Genomic DNA, 24,623 nt, shown 5'->3' with positions numbered 1-24,623 from the left:
TTAATGTTTTATTGAGGAGACGACCAGCACCAGTTATTCACGTCACAGCTTTACGGAGATGCAAAATGCCAATTAGATTGGATTACCGCACTGTTAAGAGTTCCAAATTTATGTTCATTTCATTCCAAATGTTGCTACACAGTATATTTCCCCACTGAAGTAGATCTACTGAAGACGACTGCTACATTGTAAAAGTAAAAATCTCTCATCCATATTCTGAAGAGGGAAAGCAATGTCTAGTGAAAAGGCCAAGATCACCTCTCATCCAAAACGTATTACCTAGTGATCAGAGTGATGTTCAGCAGCTGTGAACACCTTTTAAGTGTACACATTTGCTAAAATGAATGCTGCACCAAGTAGCACTTAGCTGGATGCGTAAAACTCAAATTTTACTCAAAAGAAAATATATTTTACACTTATCCACTTGCCAATTCGAACACGAGGACAAAATAAAAAACAGGAACAGGAGGTTATGGATAGGAGCAGGCTCTCTCATTGAAACCTACAGAATAGTCATGGGCGGAAATCCTGGGGGGAAATGGGCATACCTCACCCCCCCCCCCATGCTTTGAGAGGTGGGGGACAACACCCCCCCATGCTTTGAGAGGTGGGGGACAACCCCCCCCCCCCATGTTTTGTAATCCGGTTTTCAAATTTGCTAATAAAACAAAAAACTGTTAAAATCCAACCCACTTGCATTCATCTGAATTTAATGTAGCATTGTCTTGGTGGTGCTCACAAACCTACACTTTTCTTGTCAAAACAACAGGCAAAATATAGGCCAAAGGAATGTGCCAACAGGAATCATCCGCATAAATTATTTTCCAATCAATGGCATTGAGGAGAATCGGATTGCTTCAAAGTTTGGGCAGTTTTTGATATTTGCGATGGTCTTTTCAACAATGTTAATCCGTAATCATTGCAGCACCTTTCAGCAGTTCCGTTTACTGATACTTGCTGCGAACACTCACCGGCAAATGAACAGGAAAATAATGTTGTTTTGGACAGAAGGTTCATGAGAGGCTTTATTACGAAGAGCATTTTTTTTTAACTTTACAAAACAAGACGCGCTCCTTAATGGAACAATGCAAACATTATTCATGTGCTTCAGTCAGCAGCTCTCGGTTAGCTTTAAGCACACTGACCTGACTCGCTCCATTTCACTTGCAGTTTTAACCACAGCAAACGGCTCACGCCGACTCCAGTCCCAGAAGTGGATTTCATTTGCAGTAGCTATCAAGAGGAGTTGTGCCATAGGATGGAAGGCTAAGGATGCTATGGCCACGTTGTTCTCTGTAAACCAACTTTCACTGCCTCCCTGTAAATAAAATATTCAAGACCATTTTGCTTTGTTCACCACAACCCTGTCAATACATGCTACCCAAACACAGTACTTCAGAAATTAAAAAAAGGTAAAATAAACATTTCACAGATAAAAAAAACAAAAAACCACCATTTGAGATATGAGTTTTAGGCAATGATACAGAGGAGCAATATTTACTTATCCCACAGTAATCGACATACAGAGACAGAATTTTGCAGCCAGTCGTTTGTTAGTTAGAGCCACATGAATGAAAGATATGCAATTCAGGCTTTCAATAAAGTATGTTTAGCATTCAAGTACAAATCAACTGTTAGTTCATTTTTTATAAGAGCTTCCCTCATCTTAGAGCAAGCATTTTCCATTTCATTCACTGGAAAACAATTAGTTCCAGTTCTACAGATTACAAACCTGTATTATTAATATTTCCATGTGCATCAATGAGCGATAGCATAGCCTCCAAACTTCATGGGTTTTTTTAAATCACAAATTATTTGACATTATGACTAGGGTTTTTCTACACTTACATGTAAATCCCAGATTCGAACCTCTCCATCCAGACATCCAGATGCCACAAGCCCTTGTATGGTAGGGTGAAAAGTCACACACCAAGGTGTTCTTCTATGACCCACCAGTGAATGAATACATCTTCCAGACTTAACTTCAGTGATGTAAATATTGTGATTTACATGTGTGGAGGCCATCAAAGTCCTACAAGGATTAAAAAGCAAATCATCAGATTAAATGGTAGGAAGGAACTGCAGATGCTGGTTTACAACAAAGATAGACGCAAAATGTTGGAGTATCTCAGCAGGACAGACAGCATCTCTGGATTAAATGGTACTTCAGCATTATTATTGACATGACATAGCTAAAGAACTTCAGATTTATCACTCACAATTAATGGCCTTAGACACTGAAATTGCCCAGATAATTAGTTCCACTTACGCAAAATCCAGCAAGTGGAAACTGTTGTGGAAAGCAGTCTACCATTTCAGAGTTTATTACATAGGCTGGAGAAGCCAGGAAAGTGAAACAAACAATGCCCGAAACAGAATTACATTTTATTTTAGAAACAAGGAACTTCAGATGTTTGTGACCATACACTGGTGACACACGGCTATAAAAAGAGTAACGGTCCATTGTGCACCTCAAGCAGTCAAAACAAATGAAGGGAAAGGCAAAAAACCTACTTCGCTAAATACACAATCCATTTTGAGGCTCTTCAGACAATCGTACAGACAAATGAATTGACAAACAAGTTGATTTGCATTGAAAAGTATATCAGATCTTTCCAAATTTCTCAAAATGTAGCCGCTCCACACTTTAGTTTGTCCCTTCCCTTTCCCCATGTGCACACAGCACAAAGAACCAGCTCATTTGGCACACTTGCCATTCCAGGCATGTCTAGGTTAATATTTGCCTAATCATTCTTAAGTGCATAAAAGTAATAAACGACTTTATTGAACATGCAATAATTTCCTTCCAAACAGAAGTGAAATTCCTGCCTGTGTGAACTACTCATCCTTACTGCCTATCTAAAGAAACAAAGGGGTTAGAGCGTGCCTATTGCAGAGTCTCCTGTATCAGCTCGCCGCTCAGTGTTCGCTCATTACTGCGTGGCAAGGTTCTCGCCTACATTAATTGCACTTTTGTTGAGGGGGTGGGGGCACAAAACGACCCTGTCCTCAAAGCTGGCAAAAACATGGACAATCAGCCATGTCATACCACTTGGCTATCAAACCAGTCATAATTAACCTCTGGAGAACAGAAAGCCTTGAAAACGGTCTTTCTGCTCTCCCTCCCCAATCATCCCGAGCCAAAATATCATTTATCCACAGAGGCTACCTGACCCACTTACTCCAGCACTTTGCACCTTTTCTTGTAAACCAGCATCTGCAGTTTCTTGTTTCTAAAATTAATCAATGTTGGCGAGCATTTTGGACCTGCAAAAACTATCAAAACCTTAACAACGAGAAGGTCTTTACAAAAAAGTGAAACTAAATTAACATTTAAATTAGTTAATTTAAACAATGTAAATAACTTAATAATTACTTTGTTCCACACAGCATTTCATTTCTGTTCAAATGAACGGTATCTCTGGCTGTGTGACAAGACAATAGACAATAGGTGAAGGAGTAGGCCATTCGGCCCTTCGAGCCAGCACCGCCATTCAATGCGATCATGGCTGATCATCCCCAATCAGTACCCCGTTCCTGCCTTCTCTCCATATCCACTAACTCCGCTATCTTTAAGAGCCCTACCTAGCTCTCTTGAAAGTATCCAGAGAACCGGCTTCCACCGCCCTCTGAGGCAGAGAATTCCAGACTCACAACTCTATGAGAAAAAGTGTTTCATCGTCTCCGTTCTAATGGCTTACCCCTTAGTCTTTAACTGTGGCCACTGGTTCTGGACTCCCCCAACATCAGGAACATGTTTCGTGCCTCTAGCGTGTCCAAAACCTTAATAATCTTATATGTTTCAATAAGATAGCCTCTCATCCTTCTAAACTCCAGAGTGTACAAGCCCAGCCACCCTATTCTCGCAGTATATGACGGTCCCGCCACCCGGGAATTAACCTTGTAAACCTACGCTGCACTCCCCCAATAGCAAGAATGTCCTTCCATAAATTACTGCACACCAAAACTGCACACAATACTCCAGGTGTGCTCTCACTAGAGCCCTATACAACTGCAGAAGGGCCTCATTGCTCCTATACTCAACTCCTCTTTTCATAAAGGCCAACATTCGCTTTCTTCACTGCCTGCTGTACCTGCATGCTTACTTTCATTGACTGATGAACAAGGACCCCCAGATCCTGTTGCACTTCCCCTTTTCCCAACTTGACCCCATTTAAATAATATGCTTTCCTGTTTTTGCTACCAAAGTGGATAACCTCACATTTATCCACATTAAACTGCATCTGCCATGCATCTGCCCACTCACCCAACCTGTCCAAGTCACCCTGCATTCTCATAGCATCCTCCTCACAGTTCACACTACCACCCAGCTTTGTGTCATCTGCAAATTTGCTAATGTTACTTTGAATAATATTTGCTAATGTTACTTTTTCATCTAAATCATTGATGTATATTGTAAATAGCTGCAGTCCCAGCACCGAGCCTTGCGGCATCCCACTAGTCACAGCCTGCCATTCCGTAAGGGACCCGTCAATCCCTACTATTTGTTTCCTGTCTGCCAACCAATTTTCTATCCATGTCAGCATTCTACCCCCAATACCATGTGCCCTAATTTTGCCCACTAATCTCCTTTGTGGGACCTTATCAAATGTTTTCTGAAAGTCCAGGTACACGACATCCACAGGCACTCCCTTGTCCATTTTCCTAGCCATATCCTCAAAAAATTCCAGACGATTAGTCAAGCATGATTTCCCCTTCGTAAATCCATGCCGACTTGGACTGATCCTGTTACTGCTATCCAAATATGCACTATTTCATCTTTTATAATTGACTCCCGCATCTTCCCCACCACCGATGTCAGGCTAACTGGTCTATAATTTAACTAGCACCCTATATTTAGACTACTGCTTGGGGGCCTGTAGATAAGTCCCATTAGGCTCTTTTTACCCTTACAATTCCTTAGTTCTATCCATACTGACTCCACATCTCCTGTTTCAATGTCACCCCTTGCAAGGGACTGAATTTCATTCCTCACCAACAGAGCTACCCCACCCCCTCAGCCCACCTGTCTGTCTTTTCGATAGGAGGTATACCCTTGAATATATCAGTACCTTGCCCTGGCCCTCTTGTAGCCATGTCTCTGTATTTCCCACAACATCATACTTGCCAATTTCTAACTGAGCCTCAAGCTCGTCCACTTTATTTATTTTACTTCGCGCAATCATATACAACACTTTGACCTCAGTATTCACCTCCCCTCTCTCACCGCTCGCAATTGGCCCTGACCTAAAGGGCCTGTCCCACTTGCATGCAATTGCGTGCTTTTGGCGCGACCAACCGGAAGCGGAGTTCGCGCTAAGTTCGCGCGTGACGTCATACTTACAAATCAGCTGGGCAGGAGGCGGGCCGACTGAATTTGGGTGTCGCACAGCATCGGGCGGTGACGCCATCACGCAACGCCACGCTGGGGGGTGACGCAGTCAAGACGCTGCATACGACGTCAAGATGCTGCGTACGACCGCAATGCGCCTACGTGCCGACAGGCCTTTGGCGCGCGAAGATTTCAGCCACTACAAGAATTTCGGAGCCCTGCGCGATGTCGGGACCAGCCCCGCACAACTCCGCGCTTCTAAGTGGGACCGGCCCCGCGCGGCCATATGGTGCCCGTGTGCCTCAAGCGACCACGAGGTTGCGTAATTTGCGAGCCAAGGTCGCGCAAGTGGGACAGGCTCTTTACTCTCTTATCCCTTCTCGAACTTTCCTTCCCATTAATTCGAGAGTCTTTTGTAACTTTTCCTGTACTCACTTCCTCTTTAACTCCATCTTTATACTCCCAATTTGTCAACCTCCCCCCCCCACCCACTATTTAGTTTAAACTCACACGTGTAGCCTTAGCAAACCTGCCTGCCAGAACGTTGGTCCCCCTCCAGTTAAAGTGTAACCCAGCCCTTTTGTACAAGTCACCCATACCCCAGAAGAGAGCCCAGTGGTCTATAAATCTAAATCCTTGCTCCCTGCACCAGTCCCTCAGCCACACATTCAGATCCCTTATCTCCCTGTTCCTGCCCTCACTAGCACAATGTACTGGAAGCAAACCAGAGATAACCATCCTAGAAGTCCTGCTTTTCAGTCTTCCCAACTCTCTGAACTCACGTTGCAGAACATCCTTCCTCTTCTTCCCAATGTCGTTTGTGCCCACGTGCACAACTACTGCCGGCAGTTCACCTTCCCTCTCGAGGGAATTCGGCTCGTGACATCTTGAACCCTGGCACCAGGGAGGCTACAGACCATCCTCGCGTCTCGCCTGCCACCATAGAATCTCCAGTCTGCACCCAGGACAATGGAGTCACCCACCACTATGGTTCTGCCCAATGTCGTGCTTGCCGGTTGAGTCCCATCTCTAGAATTGGAGCCATCGACGTATCCGACGCTCGGACTGGAAGTGTCGTCTTCCCCGACAGTTCCCAAGAGGACGTACCTGTTTTCATTAGGCACAGCCACCCGGGTCTCCTGCACTCCACGGTTACCACCCTTTCTCCATATAAACGGTCACACACCTTCGTTCTTCCCATATTCTTGTCGTGACAACCTCACTGTAGGTCTTGTCCAGGAAACTCTAGATTCGCGGATGGCCCCGAGGTCATCCAGCTGCTTCTCCAGTGCCCCAACACGGTCCTTCAGGAGCTGAACCTGGACGCACTTGCCACAGTTGTAGCAGCCAGAGGCTCCATCCGTGTCCCTGGCTCCCACATCCTGCAAGCATCACACTGTCTCGTCTTGCCCTTCATGTGTTCACCGCGTCCCGTCCTCTCCAGTTTTTTGCGTAGTCTTTTGCACAACTTTTTGCGTACTTTTGCGTAACCCTGCAATTGGAGCTGCCACAACTCCATGCTCTGCCGCAGAACTCCAAGAGGAGCACAGGCAGGTGATTAAAGAATGGGCCAGCAAGTTCAAGACTTCAACTTTCATTCCTGGTGATGTTTACAAGCAGTGGCTTTATCTTGGAATACCAGCTTTTACTCATTGGTATTGTGGAATTTTCTGCACCCAACAAATGAGGGAAATTAACTTTACATTATAGCAAGAATCTATTTTGTCTTTGAAGCAGATTCTATTTCAAAATGCCCCATGCTATTCACAAATCTCTGACCCAAAGTGTTGTCCCATCACAGGTTATATAGTCCCGTCTGAAGAAAGGTCTCAACCCAAAACGTCACCTATCCATGTTCACCAGAAATGCTCCCTGACCCGCTGAGTTACTCCAGCACTGAAGTAAACCAGCATCTGTAGTTCCTTGTTTCTACATTATTTGGCCCAGTGACTCATTTTGTTTAGAACATACATAGAACTGTTCAGCACAGGAACAGGCCCTTCGGCCCACAATGCCTGTGCCAAACATGATGCCAAGTTAAACTAGTCTCATCTGCCAGTCCCTTACTTCCATATCCATATCCCTTACTTTAGACATACAGTGTAGAAACAGGCCCTTCGGCCCACCAAATTTGCACTGACCAGCAATCACCCAGTGAACTAGCACTATTCTACACACTAGGGAAAATTTACAATTTTCAGAAGCCAATTAACCTACAAATCTGAATGCCTTTGGTGTGTGGGATGAATCTGGAGCAACCGGAGAAAGCCCACGCGATAACAAGGAGAACGTACAAACTCTGTACTGACAGCACCTGAAGTCAGAAACAGACCTGGATCTCTGCCGTGCAACTCTACCGCTGCACCACTGTGTCAACATACCCTGCACATCCCCATTAAGCTTTTCCCCGCTCACCTTGTAGTTATGCTCGCTGATATTGGACATTTCCACCCTGTGGAAAAAGGTTCGAACTTACTACCCTATCTATGCCCCTCATAATTTTATATTCTTCTATTAAATCTTCCCTCAACCTCCAACCTCACCCTGTAGCTGAAACCCTCTAATCCAGGCAGCATTCTGGTAAGGTACACAAAATTGCTGGGGAAACTCAGCGGGTGCAGCAGCATCTATGGAGCGAAGGAAATAGGCGACGTTTCGGGACGAAACCCTTCTTCAGACTGGTGGGGGGGAGGAAAGAAAGAAGGAAAAGGGGAGGAGGAGGAGGAGCCCGAGGGCGGGCGGATGGGAGGGTGGGAGGAGACAGCTAGAGGGTTAAGGAAGGGGAGGAGACAGCAAGGGCTAGCCAAATTGGGAGAATTCAATGTTAATGCCACATTCTGGTAAACCTCCTCTGCAATGTCAAAGCCTTGAAATCTTTCCTGCAATATCCCTAGCAATGAATGCAATGTGTAGGAAGGAACTGCAGATGCAGGTTTACACAAAGATAGACACCAAATGCTGGAGTAAATCAGCAGGGGGGCAGCATTTCTGGAGCGAAGGAATGGGTGATGTTTTGCGTCGAGATTGAAGATCAAAACGTCATCTATTCCTTCTCTCCATAAATGTTGCCTGCCCCGCTGAGTTACGCCAGCATTTTGTGTATATCTTCAAGGCAATAATCCTATCAGGTGTTGTTCTTTGTTCATAGATTATGTTATCACAAAAGGTGTTCTGGTGAAGTAGCATCTTTGTTCTGGTGACTGAAAATGCTTCACAATTTACAAATAAGCTATGAATAAAAAAATTAAATTATACAGGGTTTTTGATGACCTAGGAGCACCAAAAAATGTTTTACAACTTCTAGAGTTACTAAATTGCCAGTTTTGGTTGGAGAGTTTTTGTTTTATTAAAAAAAAGCTGTTTGTTTGCCTGCACCCTAAGCTCTCTCTCTCTCTAGCTGCAATAAAATATCTGGACAATTTATCTGCTTTGGAAATGTTAGCAGAGAGGATAAAGAATGAACATATTTGTAGCTGGGAATATTCTTGTTCCGTTGGACCTTTTACACTCAACTGATTAATCAGATGTTGAAAATATCAGCTAAAAAGAGCCATTCCAAGAATGCAGCAATGTCAGATGAAGTGCATAAATCCTGGAATAGGACTAGAAGCTTTCACTTTCTCAGAGTGCCACTTTAACAGTACTTCAGGAAAATTGTGATCTTGTTAAAGTAATCAAGTAACTATCATTTTAATTACTCCATAACCAGAATAATTTAAAATCCATATTTAAAACAGTAAGGAACAGTTTTAGAAATTAGCATGCATCACAAAGTTATTCAAAGTAAATGAATCATGCTGCCACTGACCTGTCTGGACTAAATGCCAGGAGGAAAGTTGATCGGGGACTGTCTGGAAGTTCGACTTTCTGTAAATAGAAAATAAAATAAGAGTTACAACTGCTCCACACCGAAATGTTTCTCTCAGTCTTTGAAGACCCGACTTGTTCAGAGCCATTTGTACAACTATTCCCAAAATGGGGAACTAGCCAGAACATCACCTGGGCAGGTACATGGACAGGAAAGGTTTAGAGTGAGATGGGCCAACACAGGCAGGTGAGACTAGTATAAATGGGGCATCTTGGTTGCCGTGGACTAGTTGGACTGAAGGAACTGTTTCCACACTATAACTCCATCTCCTCTAACAGTCCAGTCGTACAACAGTTTTAAATCTACAGACGATCTGAGATTCAACTCACCGAGCGAGCTGTATCCAGACAGAACAGGAATTGAATACTGCAATTAACTTCAGTGCTTCTGGACAAATAAGGATTGTAAATTTTAAGTACAATTGTTTTGTGGCAAACGCTGTTGACAAAAATGCATGCGTGACAGGGTATAAAAGAAACAGACTCAATTGTGTTGTCTGTTGTGGCCAAATGATGGGCAACATTCACTGAAGAGCGAGATGGATGGTATTCTAAAAAGATACCCATTTGTTAAACTAACCTACAGTTGCTAAACCTCAGAGTAGGTGACAATGAAAGAAAGGAGATTCCATTGTGAAACAAAATTTGCAAACTGTATCACTGAGACACAATGTATCAGGATGATATGAATGTATCGGAAATATATAAATGATCTTGATGTCTAAGAGAGAATGATGACTGGTGGAGAATACGGCTCCCAACACACACTCTCCCATCAAGAATTGACTTGTGTTCTGCAGTGCAAGGAAATTTTCAAACACTTCAAAATTGCTCAGCACATAGCCCTTTTTATTTTTAATATCATTGTATAGGCCACAATCTACTTTTCTTAGAATTAATTATTTTGCAATTCAACAAAAGAATAGCAAATTTAGAGTTTTTTTCAACATGAACTCCATTGCCTGGCAAGTCTTTTATTAAAATAAAAGCTTCAAGAAACGAGATGGCGAATCTGACCCAGCCGGCTGTGGTAAATGTTTGATTTTCCAAGAGAAGCAATCAGGTTTATTACAGGGCATAGCTAACTAAAGAAATCCCGGACTGTGACAGCATTTCATAAAGTGCAACTGTACTCAAACATCCTCTATTTAAAATGAAGTTAGTTTAGAAATGCATTTAAAAAAAAAAAAAAAGGCCTTCAGACCGCTGTGTCCATGCCAACCACTGATGACACGTCTATGTTATCCCACTTTCGCATCTGCTCCCTACACACTTGGGTCAACTTATAGGCCAATTAACCTCCAAACCCATGTCTTTGGGATACAGGAAGAAAGGGAAGCATCCAGAGGACACCAACGCAGTCACAGGGGGAACGTGCAAATTTAAACGAACAGCACCCAAGATCAGGATGGAACCCGGGTCTCTGGCAGCAATCCCAGTTGTGCCACTTTAAATGCAACATTGGAAACTATTTTAAGATGCAAGGCCAAATAAAAGGGAATCAGCTTTGGTGTACTTGAAGGAGTTTCAACTAGAAATGGAGTAAACTGATTTTTAGAATTAAAATGGATGCATTTTGATTTTGCTCACCTGACTTTCCCATTGCATCCATCGTGTCTTGTCCTCCACCAGCTCCTCAAGACATCTTTGACAGCCCAGTTCCTGGAAGCCACGTTCACGGCTAGTCAGGATTTGGATGGCATTCTTTGAATCAATGCCCTTCATCGCTACAGAGCTCAACATTTGGATTCACAGCTTCCAGAGGCCAGGGATTTCAAATCACCAACACTTGGTAGGGGTCACAGCTTGGAACAGCCCATCCAGAACACATCAGACAATGGTAATTAAAAACTAGAAGACAAAATAAATTAACATCAGTTGCAGTAAATAGATTTAATAAACAAATTTCTATTTTTGTGGTTTACAAACCTGTAATCCGCAAAATTTGTAAACCGCAAAATAAATATTCATGAAACAAAAAAAAGTATTTATTCTTACAGTCACAATTTGCTGCTTGATAATTTCTCTCATTCATAATTGTTGATCACTCATTTAAGTTGTATGCACGGCTTCAGAAATGCAGGACATACCACAATCAAGAGAGCAGTATATAAACAAGGAATCAGAGCACAGATCTTCCTTGTACAGATTCCCTGCTCTTTAGAAATTAGGTTAAATATGAAATCTTATCAGTTTTTCAACTCTGCTTCTGATCCGACAAATGATTTGATTAAAAAAGGATGAGTCATGACACACGGCTTAACATTTCCCTAACTTGGATACGGAAATTAAAGACTTTTACAGCTTTGCTTTAAGGCACCGTTTTACATTTGCTGTAGTTTGAATACATTTTGGGTCTTCTAGAGCAGTGGCGGAAAATATTGAAATACTGAACGAAGGTTAATGACTGCAAACTTGTTTCACTGAACAACACAGTTCAATATAACCAGATATTTAAGGCAACAGTTTCAAATGTATAGAGTTACCCAGCAAAGACATTCTGCCAATCTGAACTGCATTCACAGAACCTAAGCATCGTTCATCAGTTTGGCTTCTCCATATTGAACAGACCAAGGCAGCCAGCATGATAAGGTTATTGTGGTTGCCCAGAGAAATATCATACAAACTTCTTAAAAAGTAGTCAATGACGATCGCTCAAGGATCAGTCATTTACATCGAATGCATTGGCAACCAATAACTATGTCCTGTATGCCTGTATTTAAGTACAACTGATTAATTAGACAAACAATTCAGACAGGCACCTACCATAGAAATACTAATCCTACAGAAAATGTGTAGCCTATCTGAATAGGGCAACCACTTTCTACTGAGAGGCATCCCAGGGATCATTGAAAATTAAACCCTATGTACTCTTTCATGCAATACATGAAATAAACCTTGTTTCAAAGCCCATATTTAGCTCTACAAAATAACTTTAATAAGCAGAATAGTTTCAATGAATTTACCATATAAAGACAGTCCCACAAGGCTTGAAATTTTAGCACGCCTCATCACTTTGTGTATGAAAGTTGGGAAGTCATGTTGCAGCTGTATAAAACTTCAGTTAGACCACATTTGGAACATTGTGTGCAGTTAAAATCGCCACACTGTAGGAAGTATGTGGAGGCTTTGGAGAAGCCTCACCAGAAGAGTTCACCAGGACATTGCCTGGATTAGTATTTAAATTTAAAGGAGAGGTTAGACAAACGGATTGTTTCCTCTGAGGCACCAGAGGCTGAAGGGTCACCCAATAGAAGTATAAAATTATGAGACATTGCTCGATAAAGACTTTTGCCTCGATGGAAATTTCAAATATTAAAATGCATAGGTTGGTGGTATTTGGAGTGAGCTGCCAAAAGGAATAGATGCAGATCCTGTAGCTATGGTTAAGAAGCATTTAAACAGACACCTGGGATACGAACCACTTGCAACCAGATGCAATTTACTTCCATTAACATTGTGGTCAACAGAAACATGGTGGGTTGAAGGGCCTGTTCCTGGGGTGCAATGTCCTATGGTTGCCAGTTCTGATATAAACTGAGAAAATAAGTTATCTGAAACATTGACATTTCTTTTGATCCACAAAGCGGCATGGAATTTGAATGTTTAAGAAGGAACTGCAGATGCTGGAAAATTGAACGTAGACAAAAGTGCTGGAGAAACTCAGCGCGTTGCGCATCATCTATGGAACGAAAGAAATCGGCATTGTTTTGGGCCAAAACCCTTCTTCAGACTGATGTAGGGTGGGGGGGGGAAAGAAGAAACGAAGAGGAGGAGCCAGAGGGCTGAGGGAGAGCTAAGAAGGGGAGGAAACAGTGAGGGTTACCTGAAATTGGAGAAGTCAATGTTTATGCCGCTGGGGTATAAACTGCCCAAGCAAAATATCAGTGCTGCTCCTCCAACTTCCGGTGCTCCTCCCCCGTGGAGGAGGCCCAGGACCGAGGTTGGATTCGGAATGAGAGGGGGAGTTGAAGTGCTGAGCCACTTGGGAGATCAGGTTGGTTATTGCGGACCGAGCGGAGGTGTTCAGCGAAGCGATCGCCAAGCCTATGCTTGGTCTCACCGATGTAGATCAGCTGACATCTAGAGCAGTGAACGCAATAGATGGGGTTGGAGGAGGTGCAAGTGAACCTCTGTCGCACCTGGAACGACTGCTTGGGTCCTTGAATGGAGTCAAGGGGGGAGGTAAAGCGACAAGTGCAGCATTTCTTGCAGTTGCAAGGGAAAGTGCCCGGGGAGGGGGTGGTACGGGTGGGAAGGGACAAATTGACCAGGGAGTTACGGAGGGAGCGGTCTTTGCGGAAAGCTGACGGGGGTGGAGATAGGAAGATGTGGCGAGGTCACGTTGGAGGTGGCGAAAATGTCGAAGGATTATTTGTTGTATGTGACGGCTAGTAGGGTGGAAGGTGAGGTTATGGGTGGGGGAGATGGGGAGAGTGAGCAGTGTTATGGGGTATGGAAGAAACCCTGGTGAGAGCCTCATCTGTAGAAGGGGAGGGGAACCCCCATTCCCTGAAGAATGAGGACATCTCCAATGCCCTGGTGTGGAACACCTCAACCTGGGAGCAGATGCAGCGTAGACGGAGGAATTGGGAGTAGGGGATGGGAAGAAGGGTGGGAAGAAGTGTAGTCTAGATAGCCATGGGAGTCAGTGGGTTGAGAGTGGATGTCGGTCAGAAGCCTATCACCTGCGATGGAGATAGTGAGGTCAAGAAATGGTAGGGAAGAGTCGGAAATGGTCCAGGTGTATTTGAGTGCCGGATGGAAGTTAGTGGTGAAATGGATGAAGTCAGTGAGTTGTGCGTGGGTACAGGAATTTGAATGTGATGTTTTTATGTTCAGTGCAAGTTAGATGACCGGCAGAGGAAGGAAGATGAAGGAGTTGGAGAACAGTGGTGGGGAAATGAATGCCATTGGTTTTAGGGAGTAATGTGGTGATGGGCAATAGAGAATGTCAGATATAGGCAGCTTTGGGCAAGGTGAATCCTGGTAGAATTTCTCACATCCATCACCTGCAACAAAAAAAAAAGACTTTCTGCCTCTCTACAGAAGCCTGCGTAGGCAAATTGCACCCTATTCCCAGGATCACAAAATGGCTAATCTTCTACATCATTGGCTGAAGTGTTTTGGGACATCCAAATTTGTCACAACAACATTAGTAATTCAAATCTCCCTTTCTGAAGTAAAATCTAAAATAAATGTTCTTGCCTTTGAAGGATTTTAACCTATTGATGACATATCACTTAACACTATCATCCCCTCCAATTACATCATCAAGCTTCACGATATGGGACTCATTTTCTCCTTTGCAACAGAATCCTCGGCTTACTCATCAGGAAGTGTAACTTCATCTCCTCACTGACCATTAACACATGTAATCTCTGGGCTGTAAACCCCCCCCCCCCCCACCCCACTCTACTTGTTTCACCCATACTGTGGCCCAGCACCGCTCCAATGCCATCTATATATTCAGCAATGACACTGTTGTTGGCTAAATCACGGTGGTGATGAGTCAACATACAAGAGACAAATGGTACATCAGGTTGAGCGGTGCCACAACAATAACATTTCACTCAACATTAACACCAATGAACCAATTGTTGACTTCAGAAAATCAGGAGAACATGTGCCAGTTTTCATTGGTGGGTCATCGATGGAAGTTTGCAGCTTCAAATATTTGGGCGGTAACTTTTTGGATAACCTCTCCTGGCCCCAAAACATAGATGTAATCACGAAGGAACGTCAGAACCTCCACTTTCTCAGAAGTAGAAAGAGATTCAGCATGTCACTGAATACTCTACTGAACTTCTACATATGTAGAGTAGAAAGTATCCCAACTTGGTGTATCATGCTCTGGTGTGGCAATTCCAACACAAAGAATGCAAGAGGTCATAGAGAATACCGGACATAGCATGGTCCATCACGGGCACAGCCATCCCCACCATCGAGAAAACAGAATTTATCATCAAGGATAGTCACCATCCAGGCCATGCCCTCTTTTCACTGCTACCATGAGGCAGAAAGTCCAGAACCCTGAAGCCCCACGTCACCAGGTTCAGGAACAACTACTTTCCTACAACTATCAGGTTCTTGAACCAACTCACACAATCCTAAATAGACACTAAATGCTGGAGTAATGGGGCTGTCCCACTGTAAGAGCTAATTCAAGAGTTCTCCCGAGTTTCCCCTGATTCGAACTCGGAGAATTACGGTAATAGCCGCTCGTAGGTACTCCGGGCTCTCGTGGACATTTTTCAACATGTTGAAAAATCTTCACGAGTCTTCACAAGCTTACCGCGTTTCCCCCGAGTACCTGCCGTTAGCGTTACGAGCAGCTAAGAGACGTCCCGAGCTCCGACGTACCCGCTACGTACATTCTACGTGCTTACCACGAGCTTGATTTTTTTTTAAACTCGGGAGAGCTCTTGAATTAGCTCGTACAGTGGGACAGCCCATCCCCACTCAGCGGGACAGGCAGCATCTCTGGAGAGAAGGAATGTGTGACATTTCGAGAGAAGGAATGGGTGACATTTCAGACTGAAGAAGGGTCTCAACCCGAAATGTCACCCATTCCTTCTCTCCAGAGATGCTGCCTGTCCCGCTGAGTTACTCCAGCATTCTGCGTCTATCCTCGATTTAAACCAGTATGTGCAGTTCTTTGCTACACAATCCTAATCCTACTTCGGCAGAGAAAATCTCTTGCACTACTATGGATTTATTTTCTACTTGTGCTTTGCAGTGACATCTTGTTTTTCAGACTATATTTTTTTATTGTCTTGTTAATTTATGTACAACGTATTTAGTGTACTGTCCGAGTCACTGCAATGAAACAATTAGTTATGGAAGAAAGCAAGGCCAGTTAACTTAACAGAGGAGAGCAATGCAGTTATTACATCAAATACCCCAACAAGGTTGAAGAGAACCAGTTACAAAGGATTCAATTTCTCGTCTCCATTTCAACAATCTCAGCATTGGAACAGAAAGTAGGAACACAAATGAAAAGATTTGGAAACAGAAATGGCACAAGTTGAGAGATGAAAGTTACATTCAAGGCCCTTGAAAGCAGGTTGGGTTACAAGAAGAACTCGTGAGCAAAGATAGGAATTCTAGAGTGGGAGGGAAGTTAAGCAAAGGGGCATCGTATTAAAAGAGAAATAGATCTGGACTTCTCCACAATAGCTAGAAAATGACCAAGATAACTAAGGGATCAGAAGTACGAAGCAGATTAAATAAAGGAAGAAAAAATATGGAAACATGGGAGAGAAAGCAGGAATGATAGATAGTATAAGAGCAGAATAAAACCAAAATGCTATAACTTTTCTAAATACCTTGATCAATCAAGTCAAACATCCACAAGGGCAACTTCTTACAAAAATCATGAACGTACTTTCCTCGCCTGCATCTTTCCAAGATCTTCTTCTCCACAAGAGCCTCTAATATCCTTTACCCAATTCCCACCCAAGTGATAAGCATCCAACTTTGTTTGTAGATTCCACACCATTTGACATTAATGCAGTATAAATGTTATAAGCTTTTATCAGATTATTCAGAAATAATCTGGCTCTTCAAGTGATGTATGTGGTGCTCGATTCCCCCTCACGAGCCATACCCCATGCTCCCTTCGTTATAATATTGTTTAACATATAAATACAATGAATTAAAAGTCTGCAATACCCAATAGTCCACAAAATCTGTCGGTTCAGAAAAGTCCCAAGCATGCGGGATCATTAGTTTTACTGTAGTTACCTCTGCTCGCATACTGTCTCACTTTTAAAGTTTTCCTTTCTTCAAAAAAGCTGCAACATCTCTGTTCCTTTAAACAATGGCTTCATCCCCAACTCACATTTCCTTCAAATGTTCTTGTATGGAGTACTTTTTACAACTTCAGGGGAACCAAACCACATCACAATCAAATGTGAATACTTTTGGGAACAGTTATGACATGGGAACACAGTAACCAATACAACCAAGTAATAAAGTAAATTAATTTCTCTTTATTAGAGAGATCCGTTTTATTAATGCTGTTTAGCTCATTTTGGCCAAAGACACAAAATTCTATGAAGTTGTAGTCAAAGCATGGAAGCAGGTCCTGTGATTCAACTCATCGATGCCGATCAAAATGCCCCAACCAAGTTAGTTGCATTTGCCACATTTGGCTCATATCCCTCTAAACATCTCCTATCCACGTACCTGTCCAAATATTTTCTTAATGTTATTGTACCTGCCTTAACAACTTCATCTGGCAGCTTGCTCCATATACTCACCACCATCTCTGTTAAAGTTGCTCCTCAAGTTCTTGGTGAATATTCCCCTCTCTCCTTAAATTTATGCCCTCTAATACTCAACTCCCCTGTCCTGGGAAAAGGACTGTGCAGTCATCATAGCTTTCCTTCATGATTTTATACACCCCTATAAAATCATCCCTCAGGCTCCTGCACGTCAGGGAGTAAAGATCAAGCCTGCTCAACCTCACTCAGGCCCTCGCCCAGGCAACAACCTCGTAAATTTTCTTATACTCTTTCCAACAATGGCATCTTATCAATATCAGGGTGACCAAAACTGAACACAATACTTCATGTGCGGCCTTGCCAATATTTTGTACAACTGTAACACAATGTCCCAACATCTATACTCAATTCCATGACTGATGAAGGCCAGCATGCCAAAAGCCTTCTTCACCACACTATCTGTAATACCATTTTTAGGGAACTATGTACTTGTACTCGGAGATCCTTCCGCTCTACAACACTCCCCAGGGCCCAAACTATTCACTGTGAGGGTCCTGCCCTGGTGTGACGTCCCAAAATGCAATACCTCACACTTATCCAAATTAAATTCCATTTGTCATTCTCACCAGTTGATCCACCCAGTTGATCAACACCCAGCTTCAATTCTTGATACGATCTGGAAATAGTCAATGGGAATCTTTTCCATTTACCCACAAGTGCAGATGCCATGCTATCTAATTTATCAACACACCACTCCTGCGATGAACCAGAGATGCAGCACTGAAAACTTTGCACTGAGCTGTGAGCTCTAACTTGCAAGTAGCACAAGTGTTCCTACGTTTCTTCCCTTCCATAGCTCTGAAACTTCATTTATCAAAGATGCAAGTGATGCGAGTGCAAAACAATGTTCTACCTCATTCAAGCAAAGGGTTATCTCTGTGTTGTGACGAACCGGAGCAACAACCCAACTGATTACATCCCAACTGCTTCTCGAAACAGACCCAATTCGGCAGCATGAAAAGTTAATACTCCAGCAGCATGCTCCAAGCTAAATCAGCCACACCTAACTTGATACTTCAGGAACTACACTTGGTTCAGCTGCCATACACACATTTCCCCCAACATTTCACCACAGTTCCTACCCTCAGTCCTTTACACACATATCAAGCCTGTGCTTGAATTAAGTCAAGAAGATAAACCTGTTGTAAAACGAGTAAAACAATATTTTAGCAATTTATTCCAGCTGGTTGTTTCACTCATTTGAGCCACTGGGGTCTACAATACTGCACCACATTGGCTTATTCTATAATAATTGTTGAACTGAGATGGGAAATTGATACACGCATTCCAAAGTATTCAGCCTAAACCCATGTCTTTATCTAATAGAAAACATTGTCATTTCTCAATTAAAAAAGTACGATAGTATAATTCTTTGTTGTCAAAATTCTGCTAATCTATTTGCCCTATTGAAGATATACTATAAAAAACAATTTCACAGGCAGAGAAATTGCACCAGGAATGCATTTTCAGGTGCAATTTCTCTGCCTGTGAAAATGTTTTTTTCCCCCATTGTTTTTGTGTACCATCACTTCAATTTAAAATGGACATTTACAAAAACATCCATTCTGTGCTGCTGTTTTCCAATTGACACCTAATCAGAGAATTAACCACTTTGTGCAATCCACTAACCCAAATGCTCTCACAAAGCAGAAAGATAAGTACAAGAGTTCCATACAACAACAACTATAAGCTTCCCAACTTGTATCAGAGATTTCAGCTCAAAAGCAAATCCGAACCATGAGCAAAATTATCACAAAATAAATTTAGCACGGTAGAACTAATCTTGAAGCTTTCATTTTCATATTGATATTGAGTTTATTTATGTCACATTTCCTGAGATACAAATAAAAACTTTATTTGCATGGTTTCCAGATATATCATACTCTTCAAGAGTACAATCAAACCACATACACGTACAACAGGTAGTACAACAATAAAAATAGAAGCGTGCATAATATGATAAAGTGTTCGAATGTTACAGTTACAGAGAAAGTGCAGATAAAATAAGTGCAGGGGCTACAATGAGGTCGGTTGGGAAATCGCGATTACAGTCTTAATTTACAAGACCTTATTTTGTCCATAGAGTCATAGTCATAGAGTGATACAGTGAGGAAACAGGCCCTTCAGCCCAACATGTCCCAGCTACACTAGTCCCACCTGCCAGCATTTGGTCCATATCCCTCCAAACCTGTCCTATCCAGGTGCCTGTCTAACTGCTTCTTAAATGTTGGGATAGTCCCAGCCACAACTATCTCCTCTGGCACTTTGTTCCATACACCCACCACCCTTTGTGTCCATTTGAAGCAGAATCAAAAGGAAAAAGAAAAATAATCAGATTTAGGATTATTGGCCCCAATTTTAGTTTCAAAGCAGGCAATAAAACTTTATATTTTCCTATTGAATAAAACATTTTATCAAATGCCACTGCAAAGCTTTTGTAAGTAAAATCAATGTTACAATTCTCTCTCAAAAAGAATGACTAGATCTAAATAGTGTGATCACTAACAGCCTATTTAAAACCAAGAGTACTTTTGGCTTAAGATTTGAATGCCTCATTAGAGTTAAAATGCAAATCTATCGGGCCAACGGGTTCTAAACAGCCCAAAGTAGTGAATAATAATTGTGTAGGAAGAAACTGCAGATGCTGGTTTAAACCGAAGATAGGCACAAAAAGCTGGAGTAACTCAGCGGGTCAGACAGCACGCTGGAAAAAAGGAATAGGTAACGTTTCGGGTTGAGACCTTCTTCAGACTTGTATTATTTGCGTACTGTTCCTTCACGATTCCTCTCTTCTTGAAAAAATTCACCAAAATAGAATCCTGGATTAACCAAATGGATTTTGCACAAACAAATTTAAAATAGAAGCTACTATTGTTCAGCAGCAAAATATTTCCAGTCCTTTCCCTGGAAGACGACTGACAGACTAAACACTGCATCATATTTCCTTTGAAATTAGTAATTTTATACTATCTTTATTAATGATCACTAAATTATGTACTAATAAAATTAAACGAATCACACGTGCTGTGCCTCCAGCAGTTGTCTCGCTGTCAATGGGCTGTATGGTCTCTGCAAAGTATGAAAAGGCTGCAGTCACAGATTTCAATGATTGTGCAAAAACCACAGCCAGAAGAAAGCATACAATTATGAACACTTGATCGAGTCTTTGGGGTAGATGTCCTCAATTTAAGGATTTTTGTTCTCACAAAAAGTGTAACATTTTCCACTCCTAATGCAGCTTGCACTTTCTCCAACAATTTTGTCTTTGTGGCAATCGCAATCCCCTGCATGTTATCACGATTTACAACATATTTCGTGCATTCTTCAAAACAGCTTCAAAATGCCTCAGCAATTACAAGCTCTAAAAAAATTACTGCAAGCTGTAACAATTAATAATAAATTGAATGTAACTGATAAAAGAGTAAAAAGTGAGCATTTCATGTACATTAGCCATTTATTAAACCTTGCAGGATCGAAGGTGTGAACAATCCTTACAAATGCTGCCAAAATGAAAGTGCGCAAAGAGTTGGAACCCTTTGAACTGAATTCTAGGCTACAAAGGACTAGGATGTGATAATAATAACAATATAAATATTAAGCATGGGGTAGAAAATCAGAATGAATTGCATGTGGCCCTTGGTTCTACAATGAAAGTCATCGATTCAAGGCCAGCCATTGCTTTACAAATATTTCACAAAAGTGTGCAGTCCTATAAGATATTCTCTGAATATTCAGAATGCAAAGCAGATAATTCAGAATGTGACGTGTTGTATTTCGGGAAAACGAACCAGGACAAGACCTTCATGGTGAACAGCAAGGCACTTGCGAGTGTTGCAGAGCAGCGGGATTGAGCAGTATAGACAATAGACAATAGACAATAGGTGCAGGAATCGGCCATTCGGCCCTTTGAGCCAGCACCGCCATTCAATGTGATCATGGCTGATCATCCCCAATCAGTACCCCGTTCCTGCCTTCTCCCCATATCCCCTGACTGCGCTGTTTTTAAGAGCCCTATCTAGCTCTCTCTTGAAAGCATCCAGAGAACCTGCCTCCACCACCCTCTGAGGCAGAGAATTCCACAGATTCACAACTCTCTGTGAGAAAAAGTACTTCCTCGTCTCCGTTCTAAATGGCTTATTCCTTATTCTTAAACTGTGGCCCCTGGTCCTGGACTCCCCCAACTTGGGGGGGGGGGGGGGGAGTATATATGCATAGTTCCCTGAAAGTAGCGTTGCAGGTAGATAGGGTGCAGGAGGTGGCATTTGGCCATCAGTTGGCATGCTGGCCATCAGTTATGGAATTGAGCATTGAAGTGGGACTTCATGTTACAGTTGTAGAAGATGTTGGTGATGCTGTATTTGGTGTAGTGTGTTCAGTTTTGGTCACCCTGCTATAGGAAAGATGTTATTAAGTTGGAAAAGGTGTCAAGAAGGTTTACGAGGATCTTGCTAAGTAATGAGTTACATGGAGAGGTTAAGCAGCAAGTACGTTATTCTTGGGAGTGGAAGAAGGGTGATATTATAGAGCTGTATGCACTCATGAGAGGATTAAATAGGATTACTACATATAGATTTTTTTCCCCCAGAGTAGGAGGATTAGGAACTAGAGCACATAGATTAAGGTGAGTGGGAAAATGTTTAATAGTAGATTTAATTGTGAGAGGGACAGCTTTTTTCACATACAGTAAGATGATATGTGGGATGAACAAGCTACTAGTTGAGGCATGTGCAATAATATTTAAAAGTAATTTGGGAGGGAATGGTGTGAGGGGGGAGGTGAGAGGGAAGAGAGAGCGAGGGGAGGAGGGGGAGGGAAGGGACTGCCACATTTCTTCCTATGAAGACCAGGACTAAGCTGCCGGAACAAGCCTGAGATCGACAGAGCCACTGCACATGCCCTGAAGATGAGGGACAGTCCTGGACTTTTTACTATTGTGAATAAAATATATACTCAAGTGTTGGTGAGGGGGAGGGAAGGGGGCGCAAGAAAGAGGGAGAGGGCGCAAGAGGGAGGGAGAGGAAAAGGGTGCAAGCGGGGAGGGAGGACGGAAAGGGTGCAAGGGGAGGGGGAAGGAAGGGGGTGCAAGAAGAAGCTAGGAGGGTACAAGGGGGAGGTGGATGCAAGGGGAGGAGGAGGGGAGGGGGAGGGATAAAAGTGGGTGTGGTGACACTGTCAGCAAGATTGCATCGATGCCAGGGCACAGGGTTCACGGCCGGCCAGTTGCTGCTGTGCCTGCCGCCTAGCAGGGGGCTACAATCGGGCGGTCACATCTCCAAACGCTGCCCGCGCCCAACCCTCCCAGAGTGCACAAGGCCCGAACAGCCAAGCCCCGAGCGGCAGCCCAGCATCTGGCAACGTCATGGAGGAAGGCGGGAGCAAGCGACGGCCGAGCGCTCCACCTCTACTCTTCCTTCACTCACAATGCTGCATTGCTCCATATTCATAGCCAAGCCTTGCTCACCCAACCCTTGCCCACCCAACCCTCTCTATATCAAAGATATAGACACAATATGTTGGAGTAACTCATTGTATCAGGCAGCAATTCTGGAGACAAGGGATGGGAGACGTTTCGGGTCGAGACCCTTCTGTAGACTATATACTTTGTTCCCCTGACTCGGTCTGATGAAGGGCTCGACCTGAAACATCACCTATCCATTTCCGCAGAGATGCTGACCCATTGAGTTACTCCAGCATTTTGTGCCTGTCTTCTGTTTAAACCTGCATCTGCAGTTCCTTCCTACACAAACCCAATGTTGGTTACTTCACCACCTGAACCTGCAATGCCCATGAAGAGCACGAGTTGTGCTGATCGTAGGACAGACCTTTCACATAAACTTATCTGCCAAACACCCATTACACTGATTTGACATCCTTGAAAAGTATCGGAAAACATAGAATTTTTCTAGTTTGCGTCCATGTTTCGGAGACCTGTGAAAAATGCCTTTGTTGCAGTGGTGAACAAATCCGAAAAATGATAGGATCAGTTTTAAGAATTTGAATTGCATGCATATGCTCTGGAGCTCTGGAGGAGACGGATGCCAGGACATATTGGTAGGGAATCCAGATCTGTTGGATGCCTTTTGATGTAGCAATAAAAGATTTATTTCACGTCTTCAAAAGATACTTTAGATTCCTCACTAGTCTGTCCACTAGGGTCTGTATTTAATAGTTTTTTGGGTTTAAAAAAAATGTTTTTCATTAGAAGCAATCGTACATAATAAAACGTTCGGCATCTAGAATTATACAATTATTGTACAGCTTCATTTTTAACCTTATAACCTAAATTGTAAAAATGAAAGAAAGGGAAGAAAAGAAGAAAGGAAAAAGTGAAAGGATAGAGTAGAGAAGAACGAGAAAAAGTCCCCTAAGCCACCAAAGCAGTGCAGCAGAAAGATAGAGGAATAAGAAAAAATGGAGATATACCTTGCCCCCCCCCACCATACTATTGTTTCTAAAAATTCAGTAAAGGGTATCCATGTCTTAAGAAATTGATCTGGTTTTCCGCCAAGACAAGCCTAATGTTTTCCAAATGTAGTGTCTCGGACATATCTGTAACCCACATCTTCACTGCCGGGACTGTTGTCTGTTTCCAAAATTTAAGTATTAGGTTTTTCGCCGTTATTAGGCATTGTTGAGGAAACGTCTTTGAAATATCGTCCACTAGGGTCTGTATTTAATAGTTGTGATGTTAACTCTAAATATATTTTTAGAGTTACCATCTATCGCTTTATAGTTTTGGCTCAGATAACGCTCATTTCAGAGGTGAATGCGAGCACTGCAACTTAAGCAAATAAGTCCTTATAGCATGGCTTCCTTTCAAGACCTGCTACCTGCTCCAGGTTCAATCCTAACATCCAGTGCTGTCTATGTGGAGCTTCCGTGTTCCCCCTACAATTGCATGGATTTCCTCCAAAGGTTATAATTTATTCCCACATCCTAAATAGGTAGATCAATTGGGGGAGAAAATTGTTTAAGAAAATGAGGCAAATAAAATAATGGTTTTGCACATAAGATGAATGCAAATATAGCCATAGGGCTTTTTGCAGAGCTCGCATTCACTCCTGAAATGAGTGTTATCTCCAAGCCAAGGTCGGAGTGAACTATATTCTCTGAATGAAGACTATCTGATATTTTTA

At 42.7% G+C, this 24,623-nt stretch overlaps 1 protein-coding gene across 2 annotated transcripts in view; it reads right to left on the bottom strand.

Annotated features, from left to right (window-relative positions):
• The window catches only part of ambra1 (autophagy and beclin 1 regulator 1), a 325,084-nt gene that overhangs the window by 274,004 nt on the left and 26,457 nt on the right, over positions 1 to 24,623 (bottom strand). For both annotated transcript variants that reach the window (XM_033039200.1, XM_033039201.1), the window contains exons 2-5: positions 10,790 to 11,050; positions 9,141 to 9,199; positions 1,849 to 2,032; positions 1,146 to 1,318 (exon numbers count right to left, since the gene is read on the bottom strand). In XM_033039200.1, the coding sequence (XP_032895091.1) occupies positions 1,146 to 1,318; positions 1,849 to 2,032; positions 9,141 to 9,199; positions 10,790 to 10,942 (569 nt within the window). In that variant the 5' untranslated portion in view covers positions 10,943 to 11,050. The remainder of the gene's footprint in view (positions 1 to 1,145; positions 1,319 to 1,848; positions 2,033 to 9,140; positions 9,200 to 10,789; positions 11,051 to 24,623) is intronic.

Source organism: Amblyraja radiata, chromosome 20, assembly GCF_010909765.2.
Source record: "Amblyraja radiata isolate CabotCenter1 chromosome 20, sAmbRad1.1.pri, whole genome shotgun sequence".
Taxonomy (NCBI): Eukaryota; Metazoa; Chordata; class Chondrichthyes; order Rajiformes; family Rajidae; genus Amblyraja; species Amblyraja radiata.
Note: the sequence above shows the minus strand (reverse complement) of the source record. Positions and strands in the feature narration are given on the sequence as shown.